General features: G+C 35.9%; 1 protein-coding gene across 4 annotated transcripts in view; it reads right to left on the bottom strand.

Annotated features, from left to right (window-relative positions):
* MGAT4D (MGAT4 family member D) overlaps positions 1–20,598 on the bottom strand; it is a 51,790-nt gene that overhangs the window by 12,966 nt on the left and 18,226 nt on the right. For all 4 annotated transcript variants that reach the window (XM_038564581.1, XM_038564580.1, XM_038564582.1 and 1 more), the window contains exons 4-9: positions 17,841–17,974; positions 15,073–15,119; positions 8,519–8,632; positions 6,722–6,797; positions 5,075–5,189; positions 2,386–2,516 (exon numbers count right to left, since the gene is read on the bottom strand). In XM_038564581.1, the coding sequence (XP_038420509.1) occupies positions 2,386–2,516; positions 5,075–5,189; positions 6,722–6,797; positions 8,519–8,632; positions 15,073–15,119; positions 17,841–17,974 (617 nt within the window). The remainder of the gene's footprint in view (positions 1–2,385; positions 2,517–5,074; positions 5,190–6,721; positions 6,798–8,518; positions 8,633–15,072; positions 15,120–17,840; positions 17,975–20,598) is intronic.

Raw genomic sequence — 20,598 nt, 5'->3', positions numbered from 1 at the left:
TGCCTACTTTTTAATTGGGTTGTTTTCCTGTTGTTAAATTTTGAGTTTTATATATATTCTGAATACAAATCCTTGTTTATATGGAATTTACAAATATTTCCTCCTAGTCTGTGGTGTCTTTTACTCTAACAGTAAAATTTATAGTACAAAAGATTTTAATTTGGATGAAATCCAATTTAGCAATTTAAAAAAATGGATCATGATTTTAGTGTCATGTCTAAAAACTCTTCTCCTGGTCCTGGATCCTGAAGATGTTTTTCCACACTTTCTTCTAAAAGTTTTATAGTTTATGTTTTATATTTAGACAGATTATCTGTTTTGAAATGTTCGTATCAACTGTGATGTTTACGTTAAGATCATATAGATATATATGTATAGAGATATATATGGATGTATAGTATATATCATATAGAGATATATATAGATATATATGGGTGAGTATATATACATATACACACACTCACACACTCAGCTCCCCCAATACACATTTGTTGAGAAGACTATTCTTTCTCCATTGAATTGCATATGCTCCTTTGTCAAATATCAATTGGCCATATTTTGTGGACCTATTTCTGAACTGTTTTGTTCCATGGGTCTATTTGTTTACTTCCTTACGTATAAATGTGTGTCCTGCTTACTGTAGCTTTATCATAAGATTTGAAATTGAATAGTGTGATGCCTCCAACTTTTTTTCTTCTTTTTCAAATCATTTTAGCTAAAATAGTTCCTTTGCCCTTTCTTAAAAATTTTAGAATTAGCTTGTCTGTATCTACCATAGCAAATCTTGCTGGGATTTTGATTGGAATTATGCTAAATCAATAGATCATTTTAGGAAGCATTTGTCTACTTACTATTTACAATCACGATCATGGTATGTCTATTTCTCTCATCAGCATTTTTAAGATTTCAGCATACAGATAACCTATATATTTTGTTATATTTACACACACATACACACACACACACATACCTAAGTGTCATGACATTCTCTCTTAATTTTAATATTGATGATTTATGTTTTGGGGTTTTCTTTGTCACTCTTAGAAATTTATCAGTTTTCTTGCTCTTTTCAAAGAACCAGAGTTTGGCTTCATTAATTTTCTCTACTGCTTTTATGTTCTCAATTTTCTTTCTTTCTGCTTTCATAGCTATTATTCCCTTTCTTCTGCTTGATTTGGGTTTATTTGGGTCTTCTTTTTCTAGTGACTTAAGGTGGAAGCTGAGATTATTTATGTGAGATCTTTCTTTTCTTCTAAGATAATGATTTCTTCTAGGATAAATTTCTCCATAAGCAGTGCTTTGGCTGCATCCCACAAATTTTGATAGGTTGTATTATCATTTCATTCAATTCAAAGTATTTTCTAATTTCCTTTAGAGACTTCCTTTTTTACTCATGGCTTATCAGGAGTATACCATTTAAATTACAAGTGCTTGTTAGTTTCTTAATTTTACTTCATTGTTGTCTGTCAGATTTTAGTTTCATTTTTGTGTGTGTGTGATTTCATCTTAAATGTGTTAAGCTCTGTTTTATGATACAAGATATGTCTATTTTGGTGAATGTTCTATGTGTATTTCAAAATAATGTGTTTTCTACTGTGGTTGGACATAGTGTTTTTAAAACAGAAATTAAATCCAAATGGTAAATGGTGTTGTTCAATTCTTTTATTTCTTTGCTGGTTTTCTACTCACCAGTTCTGTTGCTTACTGAGAGAGGAGTGTTGAAGTTTCCAAGTATAATTGTAGACTAATCTATTTCTCTCTTTAGTTCTGTCACCTTTTGCTTCATGTATTTTGAGGCTTTGTCGTTAGATGCATACACTTTCAGGATTGTTATATGTTTCTGATGATTCGACCCTTTTATCAGTATATAGTATCTTTCTTGATCCCTGGTCAAATTTTTTATTTTTTTGCACCAAAGTCTACTTGATATTAATTTAGCTACTACAGATTTTCTTTGATTAGTGTCTTCATAGTTTTTCTTTTTTCACCTTTTCCTTTTAACCTTCACCTTTCCTTATGAATATTATTATATTTGAACTGAGTATAGACAGCAAGTAACTGCATAGTGTTTTTTAATCCATTCTGATGAAATAGCTCTTAATTGGTATATTTTGGTCATTTATATTTGATGTAAATAGTGGCATATTTAGATTTATATCCATCATTTTATTATTTGTTTTGTCCCCCTTTTTCTGCTTTTCACTAACTTATGGCCTCTCATTACTTCATTTAGTAAGTATAAGTTTCTGTAAAAATTCTGGATACCAGAAGTTAAAAACATTAATGCACTCATCAGGATTAGTGAGGTATTAGTGAGGTATAGGGAGGATTAGTGAGGTAAACAAATTTTAGGGAATTACATTTACAAAGTAAAGAAATACTCACAGGAGTTTCTCCTGGGTCACACATCTTTACCTGAAAAATGTCCCCCAAGAGCAAATCTATGGGTTTATCTTTGTAGAACATTAAAAAAAAACGTACAAAGTCAGTTAAGTCCTCAGATTTAAACAGCTTTCCTATGGAGAAAAAGTAAACAAATCCAAATAACTCTTGAGTGTTTACACTACATATCATAAAATAACACTTATAGTTGTTCATTCTATTAACATGAGCAAGGACCAAAAAAATCATTAAAAATTAAATACATCATATTCCTTCAAAATAAATAAGGCTTAAAGTACTAGTGAAGTTGAAGGATAATGAAACAAAATACTATATCTGCCTAAGTATTAAGGATTACCACTTCTGGGCAAGAAAAGGTAAGGCAGGTTTAGGATAGTGACTACTCTCAGGAAATCAACTTTCTCATGACCAATGAGATCAATTTTCCAAGTCACATGAAAGATAAATACATTGTAATAAAAAAGATATATAAATAGGATGAAAAGCATAGGAGGTATAATCTTTTACTTAATTTTGCATAAACTGATTTATAACTTGACTTTAGTAGAACTTTATCAATCTACCAGATTTTTTATGTTTAGTACTTAATTTTGATTAAAATACAGTATTATTTCAATATTTGAGCATCATTTTATGTGAGTTTTGTTTTATATTTGTGATTCTTAAGGATTTGCTATATTTTAAAGTAATATATTTCATTAGGCCCAGTTGCTTTTTTCCTAACATACTGCATCTTTAATTTTAAAATTAATTTAAATGAAGTTGAAGGTCTAAGAGTAAGGTAAATGGTCAGTTTAAAGTAAATAGTATAAAATACGTCTAATCATTTAATAAACACGATAGTATGAAGTAAGCATGTTTCATTTTATCCACCAGGGGCTGAGTCTGTATGGGTTATGTAATCAAATATATGGCTGTATTCTAACTTTTTGGCACCCATTTATGTAGTGACCAAAACAAGTGATTTAATGATGGAAACAGATGATTCAGTATTTGTGTTTTCCTCATCTGCTATCAGTCTGTTATAAAATTGTGTTTAGCAAACTCATAGTTTTGGTAATATTGAGTGAAAAAAAATGGTTATTATTATAACCACAAAACACAAAGCCCTTGTAAACCTAAGCTCTAGTAAGACTTCACCTGTCAATGTGGTCTTGTGATCAGAACATGAATATCCTCTATCCTTTTACTACCTGACTTTGTTAAGAAAGAGAAAAAGGAATTTATAGTTCACAAAGTAACGTATCAACAAAATGACTTCCTCTTCAAGCTTATCAGGTATTACTTTAGCTACAATTTCTCTTCTTATTTAAAGCAAGGCTAAGGAAAACCTCTGGAGTCTTAAAATTGGATTCTACAACACTTGACAGAAAGTATGGAAAAGAAGATGTCAAGTAAGTATATGAATAACAGATTTCCCTAGCATTCAGAGAAATGCTTTACATTACTCCCAGTGGCCAAAAAAAAAAAAAAAAAAAAAAAAAAAAAGTCATGGATAGCATCAAATGCAAATGTTGTCAAGCAAAAGGAAAAGAAGGAACTCAGACGCTGCTCAAGGGAGTATAAATTGTACAATCTGCAAAGCAATCTGGCACCATGTAGAGACACTGCTATATTCACCCTCAGTGATCCTGCTTCCAGGATATACATGTCCCTTCATTTCTTTGTGACAGCAAAGAGTTGGAAACAATCAAGGTCAACCGCTCTGATCATGGATAAATCAAATGGATTATTACGTAGGACTTAAGCAACAGCAGTAAGAAACAATAAACTAAAAGGACATAAGTCGACATGTTGGCAGTTTTAAAATCTAGTTTTGAGGACAGAAGCATAAGGGGTATGAATAGGCTTATCACATCACCGTTTATGTAAACTTTAAAGTTACAAACATGATAAACACCAAGTATGTGACACAGATACATGCATATTTCTGTGTATTCTTTGAACATAGTAGAGTGCAAACCTATTGAGGGGCAGGAGGAAGTGGGAGTATGGACTGGGCATAAAACAAAAGGATAAAATAAGAGAGGGCTTCCACATGAAGCAAGAGTTGACATGCACCGTGAAATAAGTATGGTCATTCAGCCTGCTGCCTCAGGATTCAAATAAAAGGACAAGTATAGAAGGAAGGGTGGAAAGGCTGGAAGGAAGAAAAAAAGAAAGTCTATAGAAGACATTTTTAAAAAATCACATCATGGGCACAATTTTAGAAACTTTTCCATGGTGGGTCTGACTCATATATTTTTATACTTTTCTAAGTGTGTCAGCTTTGGCATACTGGAAATTATAGGAAATTTAGAGTAGGGTAGTTCTAAGTTAGAATTCCTTTCTCTATAACTTCAATTCTTTAAACAGAATATTTTTCCATATAAAATAAATACACCTTCATCACTGAGCTAATAACACATTGCACCAGACTCCCAGCGAGCATTTAGCAAGTGGTAGCTTTCTTATGTTTTTATAACATATATGTCAACCTGCTCATTTATATTTCCCATCTAGGAAAAATTGGTTTAAAAATACATTTTCTGAAATTCAGATACTTGAATTTGATCTTATTATTAAATTAGTATTATCTTTTATAGAAATCATGTTATTCCTTTTCATTTAGTAACAAACTGGTAAGTTATTTTAAGATTATCGTGTGCTAAAAAATAGATATGTTGCTTACCTATGAATCCAAGAATTGAAAACTCAATATAAAACCAATTATTTGAAGTACCATTATGCACAAAATCTGTGATTTTCGTAAAGTACATCTTTTTAGCTATGATATCATCTTCTAGCTGGAAAAAACCCAAAAGGTCATTAGTACCTTTGATACTTCCATTGAATAAGTTGTATTAGCTTGAGAATTGAAAATACTTTCAATAGGATACATTGAAGAAAATCTTTTTATGAGGTTAATTTTATTTTTAGTTCAAGTCACTCAGGGTATTTACTGTTAATTGGTTTTCACTTTCAGGTTCTAAGACCAGAGATGATGTTTGTTTCCTAAACACTAATATGGAACACTCAATCTAACTCCTTTGTTTTTTTTCAATCTAACTCCTCACTGAAAAAAAGTTATTTGAATCCATTTTCATCCTTACAAATACTGCAGTTTCTAATTTAAGGCCACGCAGGTTTATGTTTGAGATGACAGGTGCCATGTCCTCTTGCCAGGAAATGTGGCTGGCATAGAGATGACAAAGGGGGAATTGGCATTGTCATCCACAACTAGTTCTGTAGAATGATGGTGCAGGCAAGCCTAAAAATAGTTCTCCATAATAAGAGAGGGGAAAGGGGAAATTAGAATTTTCTTTTTTAATTTCATATATGTTATGTGTAATCTATGCACTAAGAGGCCATCCTAAACGACTCACAAAAACGTGAAAGTCTCTAAGCACAAAAAAGAATTGACGCTTTTTCAAATTGGGAAGAACACACTGGCTGGATCTCGTGTTTCTGTTACATTCCGCTAGCTAGGAATCAAAAGGGATTTCTTTTTTCTGCCAGTAAAAGAGAGAATCCTGCTTCAGGACTTTGTAACATTCTCTCTTCTCCAATGGTATCTTACAAACTCCTCTTACAACTGCACATTGTCACATGCAGTAAGGCACAGACTCACTGCTGGGAAACATAACCCTATTGTTTAACAGTGCCACAATTCAGGGAGTACCAGTGATATATAATTGATTTATTTCAGAAATACAGTGAGGCACTGTAGAACTGGGAAGAACATACAATGCGAGCCAAGGTAGGCAGACACACTGACATCTAAGATGTGTTCAAATAGGTCTACTTAATGTAATAAGTCTGTGGGAAGAGAAATGTAGGAAGTACAATTTCTATTTTTTCTAATTTGAGAATTTCTTTTCAGTTTGCTTCAGGTAACTATAATCTCCTCTGTTAATAGTAAACCCAGCAAGAAGACTTGTATAAAATCAACTCTGGGACGCCCAGGTGGCTCAGTCGGTTAAGCATCTGCCTGCAGCTCAGGTCATGATCCCGGGGGCCTGGGACCAAGCCCCATGTTGGGCTCCCTGCTCAGCGGGGAGTCTGCTTCTCCCTCTCCAGCTCCCCTGCTTGTGCGCGCTCTCTCTCTCTCTCTGTGTGTCAAGTGAATAAACAAAATCTTTTTTTAAAAAAATCAACCTTAAACTTTTTTTTGGAACTTTGATATAGCGATTATTTTCTATTTTCTGAATAAAAAGTAAGGAGGAGGAATATAATGAGGAAGGAAGGAACCAAAAGGGAAGGAGAACATACCTCCACTTTAAATCACACACACACACACACACACACACACACACACACACACACACCATGGTCTTACCTGTAAATAATACATAGCCTTGGGTTGGGCATACAACATCAAAAAACAAAAATCCAGTACTTGTTTGATGCGCCAACTAAAGATAAGTAATAAAATCTGTTAATATTTGTCATTATTATGTAATTCTTATTTATAAGCACATTTCAGTAATCAATTTTTTACCCTTTACTAATATAGAGTACTATCTACAGTAAGTAAAATTGAATATGTTATGCTCAGAAGTTATATTACAGTGTTTCCCATCTTTACCCAGTGTACCATATCTGCCATCACTAAACTAGGATAAGCACAATCTATTTATTTTACATTTTGGTCAGTTAAATTTTGATCTGTGTAGTAAAGTTAATACTCTTTCTAATCTTAGGTCTTGTTCAAATAAAAGAAAGAAGAAACTAAATTATTCTAATCTATTACTAAGCTAAGTATTAGCCCAGTTCCCGAAGATACAAAGAGCAAGACACGATGCAGGTCTGCCCTTCTGGGTTTCATAATCCAGTATGAAAAGACAGAAAAATTATAAAATCAGAACAATGAAAGAACTGCTATATAGAGACACTGGCAATGATGATGTAAAATAAGATGGGGCGGGTGGCTCAGGAAGCCGGGCATTCAGTGAGAGGACTGGAATTGCAAAGGCATGAAATGTGTGGGAGCATGTGCCACCTTAGATCCAGAGCACCAGGAGTGGATGGAAAAATCTGACGATGGTAAGGTGGGTATAAAGACCAGATCATGAAGAAAGTTGGACCTGATTTCCTATGAGAAGGGATTCTTCTTGGTTACCCTACGGAGAATGAATTAGAAGAGAGGCCAGATTAGGCGAGGTTTAGGGAAAATAGATCATGAATGGCCTGAACTAAGTCGAAGGCAGAGGAATGCGGATGAGAAGGATGAGGCAGAGATTTTTTACAAAAGAAGAAATTATGATAGAGACAGAAATGATGAGATGTCTCTATATGATAGAGACAGAAAGAGCAGAAAGAAAAAACAGGATCTAGAATGTCTCCCTGCGATCTAAGAACCGACTACTTAATTCAAAGCAAAAACAAAACCCTTAAGAGATGTCCAAACTCTGACATGCCATTTATTATTGTAAAACAAAACAAAAGCTCACAAGTTTCCTGGGATCGGATTTTTTTCTTAATTTTGACATTCCTTTTACTCTATTTAAAGTTCTGAGAAACCAAACTATTACATTTCTTATGATACATTTATAATCAAACAAGAGTGATCCTATATACACGTATAGACCTTTAATTCTTCAAAATTCTTTCATAAACACGATCATATTTTATTCTTACAATGACTTTTCCAAATGTATAAAGTAGATTTTATCATGCACACTGGAAAGGTGAGGAAGCTAAGAATACAAAGGCTACATTACCTGTCTAGCATTACCAGCAAACAGAAAAAAAGTTGTAACTAGAATGTACATGTAATAATTTATAACCCCACGCTTTCTTTCTCCCATCCTTATGCCCTTGTTAATTATTGGCTGAAAACGTGAACATAGATAATCAATGGTGTGCTGTTGATAAATGTTTAACAACTCATTCTTCCCATAATGGGGTGGGGGTGAGCCACGATTTTTAGCTTTTGCCCATTTCCATGGTGTAAATGCTCCTACCAGGGCTGATTTCATGCTACCAACTTGATGTCGCTGAATGCAGATTGGGAAGTAATGCGCACAGTCAGCTCTTGCAAGCTAGTAGGAGCTGGCTGTGTTTGAAATGGGATCTATTAGAGGCTGGTTCCAACATTACAATGGATGAGGTTATTTAAGGCAATATGTCATACCTCTCTAATTTTCCCGAGTCCTCAGTTGACTGTGTGAGAGGTAATATGTTTGGATAAAAAAAGGCAGGTATTGAAATGACTTCTAAGGATCCAGACTTAAGTTGCCTTTTGAATCTGTAAACAGAAGTAAATGGAAGCTTGCAACTCAATTTTTGATTTACCAAAATAGCAAATACTTCAAAAGAATGTCCTCATGCCTGTCCACATAATATTTTTATTTGAATTTTCTCACGTTGATACACGATATCCACATTATGAAACTAATACTTTTTAGCTAAAGTATTTCTTTTATAAATTAGTGAGCAACATAACAAAAAGTTAAAATATACAATATAAATTTAGTCTCATAAAAATTACAGGCATTTAATTTTTTGCAAGTTTACAATTAGATAGGTACTCTAAAAGATTCAAAATAATGGAACTAATGAATTAGCATAAAACATTAGATGATTTTTCAAAGTGCATAGTTTTGGGATGCCTGGGTGGCTCAGTGGTTGAGGTGCATTGGGCCCCCCCACAGGGAGCCTGCCTCTCTCAAAGCCCATGTCTCTGCCTCTCTGTCTCTCATGAATGAACTAAAATCTTTTAAAAAAATGAAAATAAAGTGCATTGTTTAGAGTAGTAAGAGTCCTACTGACTAGTATTGTGTTTGCTGAAGCTATAGACTCCTCATAGCAAGCAAGGATTCAGTGCGACTCTTGTCCAAAATTCACTGGATGATTATGTATGCTTTTTGAATCTTTATTTTTAAAAGTTAATATTTATAGACCAACTAGGACATCATTAAAATGCACAAAATATTGTTCACAAAAGCTGTAATATACATCTTGTGCCATCGAGGTAAAGGATGGGGCATACCAAGTAGAGCATTTTAAACGGTTTTCCTTTGGAGATAGATATTATGACTTTAAATGGGATTAAAACTTAGGCATTAGAATATTTATTAAAATGTTAAAACCTCAAGAAAATGTTTGTTCTGTGCTAATAGTGAAAACGCAAGATGGGAGTTTTATATGCACAATCTCAATTACGTGCAAAATAGGCAGCCCCCACTTTGCGCAATTCCACTATGGGAACCCCAGTTACCATGTCTTAGTTAAATGACATGTCTCCCTCAACCACACTGTTCGAATTTGGCTCATCCTACTGTATTAACCGTTAACAAGCCCATACAGTACAAACTTGCTTCGGGCTCTTCAGCTCACAAATCACTACATAAATGACAAATGCATATCATCGTCTCACTGTTCCTTTCAAAGTCTGTTGGTGCCCAATCCCTGTGACTCTGTTGTTAGGTCACCTACAGACAGGAGAACATGCGGCTGTGTTGCCTCCCTGTGCCATTGGAATGTGGACAATTATGCTCCTTTCATTTGCTTTTTAAATGATTTCCAAATGTTTCATCATTTGGATGTGTCATGAGCCTGGGGAAGCAGTAGCTACCCGCTAGAGAGCAGGTAGGGTTTAGACCCAGAAAAGGGTCTCTACCAACTTTGCTTACTTCACTGACAAACTTTAAGCAAGTCATTTACCTTCTCTGACCTTCAGGTTCTTCATCTGTAAAACTGGAATAGCACTACTACCCTTGCAGAAAAAGAATTGTTCTATTCTTCTCAGGCTCTATGCACCAGTGGAAGATTTCCTGGTTATTTGTTTGTTTGTTTGTTTGTTTATTTATTTAGGGGGGAAGTGTACATGGGGAGCATGAAAGTCTTATTGGCTCCTCATATTTTATGGTATATCAAGTGGAAAGTTTTCCAAAAGCTCATTTTAGTATGTTCCTTGAGGAGCAGAAAATGTTGGTATGGAAGAAAAGACTGAGGAATTCTAGTTGATTTGGGGTTAGTAACATAATATCTACATTTTAAAAAATGAAATTGCATAACTTCATACAGCAACTCAGAATAGCAGAGACAAGCAAAAATAACATTAAGTTGCGGTATATACAATCATCAGAAAGTTTGGATTGCAGATGCTTCTAAGTAAATTTTGTCCTCTAGAAAATTTCATACAAAGTCCCAAAGCAACAAAAGTCAAGTTACAAGTAATTTCTATCTTGATGGTATAATCTCCCATTATAGATAAAGAGGAAGATCCCAGGCTCAGCTTTATTTAGTCTGTCTTAAGCAAGACTTTTGAAATTCTGTGTGGTGACACCTTTCTAGGATTCTTCAAATCTTTTCTAGCTTGTTAGGTTATGGATAGCATCAAAAGTCATTGAGACAATGATACCAGGCCTGTTAGTTGCCAATGACTAGAGAAATAGTATAAACTGTACATCGTTGCCATTATAAATGATTTTACCTTATAGTTATAAAAATGTGGAAACTTTACAGCTTTATCATATTATATAAAGTACACAGTTATATACAACTTCATATAAGGTCATACATAACCTTAGTTGGTCCTTTGACAATTACTATATAGCCTCAAATGTAGGATCAATAAAATACAGAGCAATCTCTCTTAACCCCAATGAGAAGACCTAGAAAAAGGGTCTTGGCTAAATTAAATATATAAAATTTAGGTATATAAATGAAAAGTTATGAATCTATATTAACAATCTCATTTAAATTGCGTATTCTATAATATCTATTTAAAAATTAGTTTTACTCTATTCTCACAAAAAAATAAAACAATTTTATTCCAACTCTTTATCCTGCGTTAACATTAACATTCTTATCACCATGAGAATCTCTTTTTGAATCATCTAACATATGATCATCAAGTCTAACTAAAATTCTTAGTGACATTGTCTTTGCACATTTCATAGAAAACACAAGTATCTATCTACATCAAGAAGTATTTTTACTGTGGTCCTCACAAGTAACCACATACGATAATACTTTTTGAAAGTCATCTTCAAAAAATTTGCAAGTATGCAAACATATCTCCAGGAATTGTTTATAAACCTCTGCCTGCTTTGTAACCGGTTGTTAAGACTCCCTTATAAGGACACCAAACCAGCATAGACTTAAGTCATTTCAGGCTAATGTGTCTTCTCCAAACAGTGGTCTATTATGCAGAATAAAGCAACCAAGAGAAGGAGTCTTGGAATATGAGAACACTTTAAGGATTCAAGTATGAGGCAACTTTTTTTCCTGGGGAAACTTTTTTGGGTAAAACGGACAGACAAGGATGTTTTAGTTGATCTTGCCCAGTTCTATCTCCTTCCATAACATCATCTACTCCTCTCAGGCTTCACCACCACTCTCAAGTTCAAGTTCACTGCTAATAAAATCCTCATTCTCAGCACATCAGCTTTCTTTCACAGAGGAAAAAAAAAACCTTTAAGGAGGGAATGCTTTCATTTCACCCTCTTTCTCAGACTAATCATGTTTTTCTGCTCCTTCACCTGTTCTTATCTTTACCCCCTTTATCTTAGCTTAGTCCTGTCTAAATCCTTCCATGTGTATCTTGCATCCAACTCCCCCTAGACCTTGTCCATCAGCTTCCTCCCCGGGGGATGAGGGCACATATAAAACCACTCCTGGGGATCCCTGGGTGGCGCAGCGGTTTGGCGCCTGCCTTTGGCCCAGGGCGCGATCTGGAGACCTGGAACCCATTTCGGGCTCCCGGTGCATGGAGCCTGCTTCTCTGTCTGTGTCTCTGCCTCTCTCTCTCTCTGTGTGACTATCATCAATAAATAAAAAATAAAAAAAAAAAAACACTCCTGGTGCTCCCATTTCCAGACCTCCCCAAACACCCTTAGGCTGCTCTGATTTAACACCTCTCCCCATCAGTCGAGGTTGTTGAGAACAGTCTAATTCAATTCTTTAAATTTTTATTTTGAAAATTACCTCACACACACTGAAAAGTGGGACTACGATGAATCCCAAATCACCTGATTTCAACCATTCATTTTTACTATGTTTGTTTCATCCATACAGCCCCCTTTTTGGTGTTGAAGTATTTTAAAACAAATCCTAGGTATCATTTCTCACCCTTTAATTCTTCAGTGTCAAATCAAAAAGGACATTTATTTACACAACTACATGCCATTATCACACCTTATAAGACTAAGAATAGCTATTTAATATCACATAATATTCAGCTGATATTCAAATATCCTCAGTACCCTAAAAAGTATCTAACAGGTGAATGGGTAAAGGTGGGGTGGGGGATGGTGTTCAAATAAGTAACCACATAAGATCCTCTTATTATAAACTGTTATCTCTGGGTTCTTTTTAAAATTTATTTTCCAGACCAGTTATTTCAGCTTTTCTTTTTTTTTTTTCCCCTCAACTATCTTTTTGAAAAGAACTGGATCAACTGTATTCTACAGTGTCCTGAATCCTAGTGGTTACTACAGACTGCTTCCTCTAATCACTGTGTACACTCTAAACTGGACTTTAGATTAAAGGTCATTCAGTCTTGAACATATGATTTCACTCATATGTGGAATTTAAGAAACAAAAAGATAAAATCTTTTTTAAAAAGGTTGGGGGCGGGGGTAATGCCTGGGTAGCTCAGCAGTTGAGCATCTGCCTTTGGCCCAGGGCGTGACCCCGGGGTCCTGGGATCGAGTCCTCCATCTGGCTTTCCACAGGGAGCCTGCTTCTCCCTCTGCCTGTGTCTCTGCCTCTCTCTCTGGTTCTTTCATGAGGAAACAAAAAATCTTAAAAAAAAAACCAAAACAGATGAATATGGGGTAAGGGAAGGAAAAAGAAGAAGAAACAGAGAGGGAGGCAAACCATGAGAGCCTAACTCTAGGAACCACAACTCTAAGGTTGCTGGAAGGGATGTTGCTAGGGGATGGGGTCCCTGGGTGACCAGCACCAGGGAGGGCTCTTGATCTGATGAGCACTGGGTGTTACATGCAACAGATGAATCACTGAATTCTACCTCTGAAACTCACAAACATTTTAAAAAGCCTGTTCTGTCTTGTGTTGTGTTACATTGTATATTGGAGGGTGGTGGGCAATAATGCCCCGCTGTGATTTCAGTGTATTTCGCTGGCTACACATCAGAAGACCCAAACGTCTGTCTGGCATCCAGGGACACTGAGGCTGACCTGGGGTTGAGCTGGGGGCACCTGAGCCCCCCTCGGGCTTGCCTGCCTGCTCTCAGCTTGGTCTCACACTTGTGCTCTGCCGGTATCGCAGCGGCAGGGGGTCTGCACGCCAACCCCGGGCCCTCGCTAGCTGGATCCTGCTGGGTTCCACCTGCGGAGGGGCGCAAGAGAGGCTGTTCTTCCTACCTTGGGGCTCGGTGAAGGCCCCCCAGGAGTGGAGTCCACGGGGGTGGCCCTGCGACAGAGCCCCCCGTGGGTAGCACAGCAGCAGGGCGCAGCCACCGTCAGACCTTGAGCTGTAAGCCATCTCCCTTTAGGCTTCTCCCATTTCCTTTCTTCTCTTTTGTTCTCTCAACCCCTGTAAACACTTTTTTTGACCAATCCTTTGAATTCCCTCCATCTCAACTACCAAGGGGTTTTCCTGTTTGGATGCTGGCAGGTAGGCCTTCCTCCTAAAGTTCTCCAGCCACAAGTCACTTAATGACCTGCCTGAACCAACTGTTTCAAAACGGTGATTTTCTGATACATTTCTTTCTACAGTTATTAGCTGGAATTCTTTTGACTAAAATAACTTTGCCTCCTCCCCTTGAGCTGTTTGGTAAGGAAACAAAACACTTTGCTAGTGAAGCCAAATGGTCTGGTCTGTTGGCCAGATTCAGCTTGAAGGCCATGCTTGCAACCCAGGTCTGTAGCATCAAGTGCATGATCCTTAGCATATTCCCGAAGGCTCTTCATGACCTTATGCCAGCCTGTCTTAATTAACTCCTACTCATACTCCTTCCTTAATCTCAAATATCCACACTCCAGGATATACTTCTTTTTCCATAAATCTAGCATGCTCCTTTTAGGCCTTTCTGCCTTCTCAAGCAATCCTATTTGCCAAGCATTCCCTTTCTCCTTTTATCTGCTTTAAGAGTATCCTCTTACACCTTCACACTCAGCTCAATTATTACCTTCTTCTTATCTTGCAGGCAGAGTGAAATGCTTCCTCCTCTACGTGTTTTCCACTGCCCTCCCTATACCAATACAAAACACCAGCGTCCCTGTTGTGATTGGTTTTTACCAAGTGTATTACCCACTGGAACATAAAGATCTGAAAGGCTGGGTCCATTCCACAGCATCTTGCTTGATAACTAACAATGTTGGTTCATCATCATGTGCTTGCATCTCCAGGGTTACATCCAGCAGGAGATTGTAAACAGAAGTGGAGAACGTCACTTCATACAGTAAGGTACACAAAAATGCTTTAAAAATAATCTAGCAGGCTTCTGTCAGAGGAAGTGGATTTCATGGAGAATAGATACAATGATAATAACATGAAAAAGGTGGATTTTATTAAGCAGACGACCTGCAAAATTGGGGAAAAATCATAAGCTATAGTTGATTACAGCTTAGAACTACCTGCAGATCTCAGTAGTTCTTTCTATACAGCTACACTCATCAAAATGGATATGATCACTAATAAAGTAATGTAACTGGGCAGAAAAAAAATAGAAAAATGAAAGAAGAGCTATTTTTAAACTTATCAGACAGTACTTACCTTTTTGTAATCATGTCCACAACATATTTTAAATAATCTTCATTTCTCTAAAAATGAGAAAAGTATTTCACTGAAATAAAGCATGCTTAATAGTTTCGCTACTGTATGGTTGCTACACGTAAATCTAGTTTATATATGGAATGTTATCGTGTCCTAATTTTTTATTTTTTCACCCTCTATAAAAGAATTTAAAATATCCATGTGTCTAAAAGATCTGACTTCAGTACTGAAAAGATTTCATTCTTCCTTTGTCACAGTACAAAGTATCACTATACATTATTTAACACTTAAAAATTAGCATGCAGGGTGCCTCTGTGGCTCAACCGTTGAGCATCTGCTTTTGGCTCAGGGCATGATCCTGGGGTCCTGGGATCTAGTCCCACATTGGGCTCCCCACAGGGAGCCTGCTTCTCCCTTTGCCTATGTCTCTCTCTCTCTGTGTCTATCATGAATAAAAAAATAAAATCTTTAAAATAAAATAAAAATTAGCATGCAAAAACCTATGTATCTAAAACAGTTTTGTCTAAGAACTGCTCTTTTTGAAAATGTCTTCATTTTATGATAGTATAATAAAAGTACTCAAAATTATACCAGCTTTCCAGACAGTATTACTCAGCCTATTTCCCAAATTTTCTTCAATCAGCAAACCTTGTGTGCCTACTCTTTATCAAATTCTGTGCTATATCAGATGAAAAGATTCCTATGTAAATAGCTTTTGATAGTACATTCTCAGATTTTTTTTTTTTTACAAAATTGATAGCCTTCACACAACATTGCCTCAGGGCCCCAAGCATTCCTAATACAAAATTCTGAAAATTTTTGAATAATGACAGTTCTATTGTCAAATCTGAGTACTCTAAAAGTATATAGTCAGATTATTTTAAAATATCTATCATGATGTATGCAGATAACTCTATGACAGTACCTAAGGTTTTTGAGACAGCCATCAATTGAATCACCAGCTATTTGTTACACTGAAATATTTTGTATTTTAAACCTAATACTAAAGTTACACTTCGTAAGCATTATACATTCCATTTTAACATTTGTCCTTAATATTTTATTACTCGCCTAAACATTTTAGGTACATGTGCACTGTGTCAGCAGCAAAGAAATAAAGATTGTAATATTTAATGTACAGAAATGTGACAAAACATTTGGAGATTATGTATACGCTTTCAATATTAAGAAATTAAACTTGGACAGAATGTTTAATTTATTTATTAGATTAATCTTTTATTTATATTTTCCTCTTAATTATTCTATTGCTTGTTTTTGTTTTTTGAGTTTTTTCTGCATCCAAAGACATGTTTATTATAGAAAATTCAAATAGAGAAAAGAATATAGAAAGGACAATAAAGATCCCTTCAATCCAGAGATAACCATTATTTATATTTTGGAGACCATTATTCCAAGATTTGCTCATTTTCTTTTTTCTTTATATATTTTCTCTGTATATTTTTTACCTCCTTCCTTCTATCACATTTTACGTAGATAATATTATGTTAGATGTGATGTTCTGCAATGTTTTCCCACTCAACAATATGATATGGATATAATTTTATGTCAGTAAATATACATAGCTATTCATTCTCTTTTCCATGGTTACAATTGCACTGCAGATTACTGCAATGTAGACATAAGGATTTAATCAGCTTCTTATTGATACACATTTTTGGTGGTTTCCAATATTATGCTTTTAAAAAGCACAGTGCACTGAAAATCCTTGAAATAATTACTTCATTCTAAATACTTTAAATAGCTAATTTAATTAACAAAACAACCCTATGACATAGATGATATTATTATCACTGTTTTGCAAAGAAAAAAAGTGAAGCATAGAAAAATTATGGAACTTGTTCAAGTTCACAAGCCAAAAAATGACTTTTGAACCAGCCAAGGCATTTGAACCTTGGCAATCCAGATCCAGTGTAAGTGTTCTCAACTACCGTACATTCCGTCAATTTTTTATTATTTTGGAATTCTTGCCTGATTATCTCCCTAGGATAACTTCCCAGAATTGAGGTTTCTGATATAAAGGATATACACATTTTAAATCTAATACAAGTTGCCAAACTCCTTCTCCAAAAGGCTTTATGATTTTAATATTTATACAGTGCTTTATATAAGCTTTCACATGGCGTTAGAAGATAGAAAATTTGAGTGCCATTAGACATAGATTTGAATCTGATGTATTAATTACTGGGCAACTTACTTTCTATAAGCTCCAGTTTCTTCACCTGTAAAATCAGGATAGCTACACCTACTTTACAAGGATGTAATGTGAGCCACAAATAATGTATATAAAAATTGTCTACAATCCTTCACACATAGAAAGGAGTTCCTCAATATTCATGACGGTTATTGTTACTTAAGTTAATATAAATTATCTCGGTTCATATACTTACCTTTTATTGGGCTGGCAAGTTTTATTACTCCAGTTTCAATTTTAATTTTAATGTTCTGTTTGTAAATATAAGTTCTGTATCATATAGTATGCAGGGCTCCTGGTAATATATTTAACAACATAATCTTATTTCTCCACATGGAACCACTATATTTTCTTTTTAGACTGATGTATTTAATTCCTTCTCAGTGGTGCCAAATTAGTACTGAATACATTGTCTGCTATCCAAAAAAGGCATCTATGAATTGCTTTTTTAAATTTAAGGAAAAAAATCCAAAACGATACAGTGATTACCATCAAGGAAGGGTATTTGGAGACCACAGGTTGGGCATGAGGAGAGCCACTTATTTTTCATACGTACATCTGCGACAGAGACAATCACCACAGAGTCCTTCTCTTCTGAAGGAGACATCCTGGAGACAACAGAATTCAGTGTTTGACTCAGGTAACTTTGATTCCCTCTGTTAACAGTGGAAATACCCAGTGCAAAAGAGACTGCAGACATAGGAGCATGGAATCATCATTTCAAGCCACAGAGAAAAAATATAATTCATCATTAATATCTATGCTTATTACTATGTTTGGGTTAATTCTTTGGTCATAAAGAGTGTCTGAAACTATATTATAAAAAGTACCCAACTACTATTAATTTTTATCACTAAGTTCATTTTCTGCTTGAGCAAATTCCAATTTGTAGTGGACTGTTAGTAAATGCATTCAGTAGACTCCAGGATGTTCTCATGTTGGAGGGTTTCAGTGTAGTGAAAAATAAAACTAACCACTCTCCATTTATTTTAGCTTTTACTTAACTTGGGTACAAAATGTCACACATTGGCAGATTCTCTACTTCTGTTCCTAAGGAGATGCTGGAGCTCAAAACAGAAAATACTATCATATATTTTCATCTGTGAAAAAAAATGCATGAAGTAATTTCCAAGTGATTTGATGGAATGAATCCATGATCCTAAGTTATTTTCATTGCTCAATATTGACTGGAACAATGGGAGAACAGATCTCATGTCATCCTATATAGATACTAAGATTATATCAGTAAAGTTTGCCCAAACTCAACACCAATCCTGGATGTATGAACTTGGGCAAGATACACAGCCTCTCCAGCCTCAATTTCCCCACCTTCAAGATGGGCATAAGAACTTCTAGAATGGCTAAGTAGGGAACTCAGAAATTCTTCTCCCTAAAAAAGCAATAATAAAAGTAGCAAAAATTTGTCAAAACAATCAGGGCTCTGGTATACAAGACTGAGAAGCATTTAAATGTAACAAAAAACTATTGAACTTCAGTGAGAACAGTAAGAATTAGTTATTTCCCTGATTACTATTGAGTTCGAACATATTTTCATATGTTTATTGGTCTTTGGACATTCTTTTGTGAAATCCTTGTTTAAGCTCTTACCTGTTTATTGAGTTGTCTGGATTTTTCTTATTTATTAATGCTCTTTATAGATTCTGAATACGAACGCTTTGTTAGTTACGTGTCTTACAAATATCTCCCACTCTGGGTTCCCTTTTCAATGTTTACCTCTTGATGAACAGAAATTCTTTGTCAGGGTACCTGGGTGGCTCAGTCGGTTAAGCACCTGCCTCCGGCTCAGATCATGATCTCTGGGTTGGGATGGAGCCCCACATGGGGCTCTCTGCTTAGTGGGGGAGTCTGCTTCTCCCTCTACCCCTCACCCCTGCTTGTGCTCTTTCTCTCTCTTGCTCACTCTCAAATAAATAAATAAAATCATTTTTAAAAAATTCTTAATTTGTTTAAAAGATTTTATTTATTTGATAGAGACACAGCACAAGCAGGGGGAAGGGGAAGCAGGAGAGGGAGAAGCAAGCTCCCCACTGAGCAAGGAGCCCAATGCAGGACTCAATCCCAGGACCCTGAACTCCTAACCTGAACTGAAGGCAGAGGCTTAACTGACTGAGCCACCGAGGCACCCCAAGAAATTCTTAATTTCAATAGAGTACAATTTATCCATCTCCTCCTTTACATAAAATTAGTGTTTTGATTCCTGTTGAGAAATCTGTATCTTCAGGTCATAACGACATTCTCTTGAATAGTGTCTGGATGCTTTATTGTTTGCCTTTTATTTATTTTATTTTATTTTATTTTATTTTATTTTATTTTATTTTTTATGATAGTCACACAGAGAGAGAGAGAGAGAGGCAGAGACACAAGCAGAGGGAGAAGCAGGCTCCATGCACTGGGAGCCCGATGTGGAATTCGATCCCGGGTCTCCAGGATCGCGCCCCAGGCCAAAGGCAGGCGCCAAACCCCTGCGCCACCCAAGGATCCCATTGTTTGCCTTTTATATTTAGATCTACAGTCCACCTGGAATTGATTTTTATGGATAGCGTGAGGCAGGAATCAAGTTTCAAACTTTGGGATCCACTCTAAAATGCAATTCCTAGGGCAGCCCGGGTGGCTCAGTGGTTTAGCGCCGCCTTCAGCCCAGGGTGTGATCCTGGAGACCTGGGATCGAGTCTCACATCAGGCTCCCTGCATGGAGCCTGCTGCTCCCTCTGCCTGTGTCTCTGCCTCCCTCTCTCTCTTTCAGGAATAAATAAATAAAATATTTTTTAAAAATAAATAAAATGCAATTCCTGAAGTGACTTCCAATGCCTTAGGGTAAGAAATGCTGTTTACAAACATTTACAAGGCTTTTAATGACCTAGTCCCGACCTACATTTTGTTTCAATTATTCTCTCTCTAAGTCAGTCTTACTTAGTATCTTTCAGCTTCTCAGATTGACCAAACAGGACTCTCTCATCTCTAGGCCTTTGCACACATCATCCCTTCTCTGCCTGGAACGCTCTTTTTCAGCTTCTTTGTGCTAATTCTATTATTCATTCTTTCTAAACTAGGTTGGGTGGACCAGCTGTATACTCTTAGTTCATCCACATAGCATTTATCATCTAATAAAAAAAAATGTTATTAGAAAACATAATAATTGGAATAAATTTGGGGTGAATAAGCGAATGGCCAAGTCCCTTTATTATTTGGCCTCTGCCCCATGTTATACTGCTAATAACTTCTAGCCCCAATTGTGCACACATGCCACACTTTTTGCCTGGGTCCTCTTGCTGTTAGACCTTTCCTATTTCTTT

The sequence above is a fragment of the Canis lupus genome, chromosome 19 (genome assembly GCF_011100685.1).
Source record: "Canis lupus familiaris isolate Mischka breed German Shepherd chromosome 19, alternate assembly UU_Cfam_GSD_1.0, whole genome shotgun sequence".
NCBI classification, from domain to species: domain Eukaryota; kingdom Metazoa; phylum Chordata; class Mammalia; order Carnivora; family Canidae; genus Canis; species Canis lupus.
This window is presented reverse-complemented; position numbering and strand designations above follow the sequence as displayed.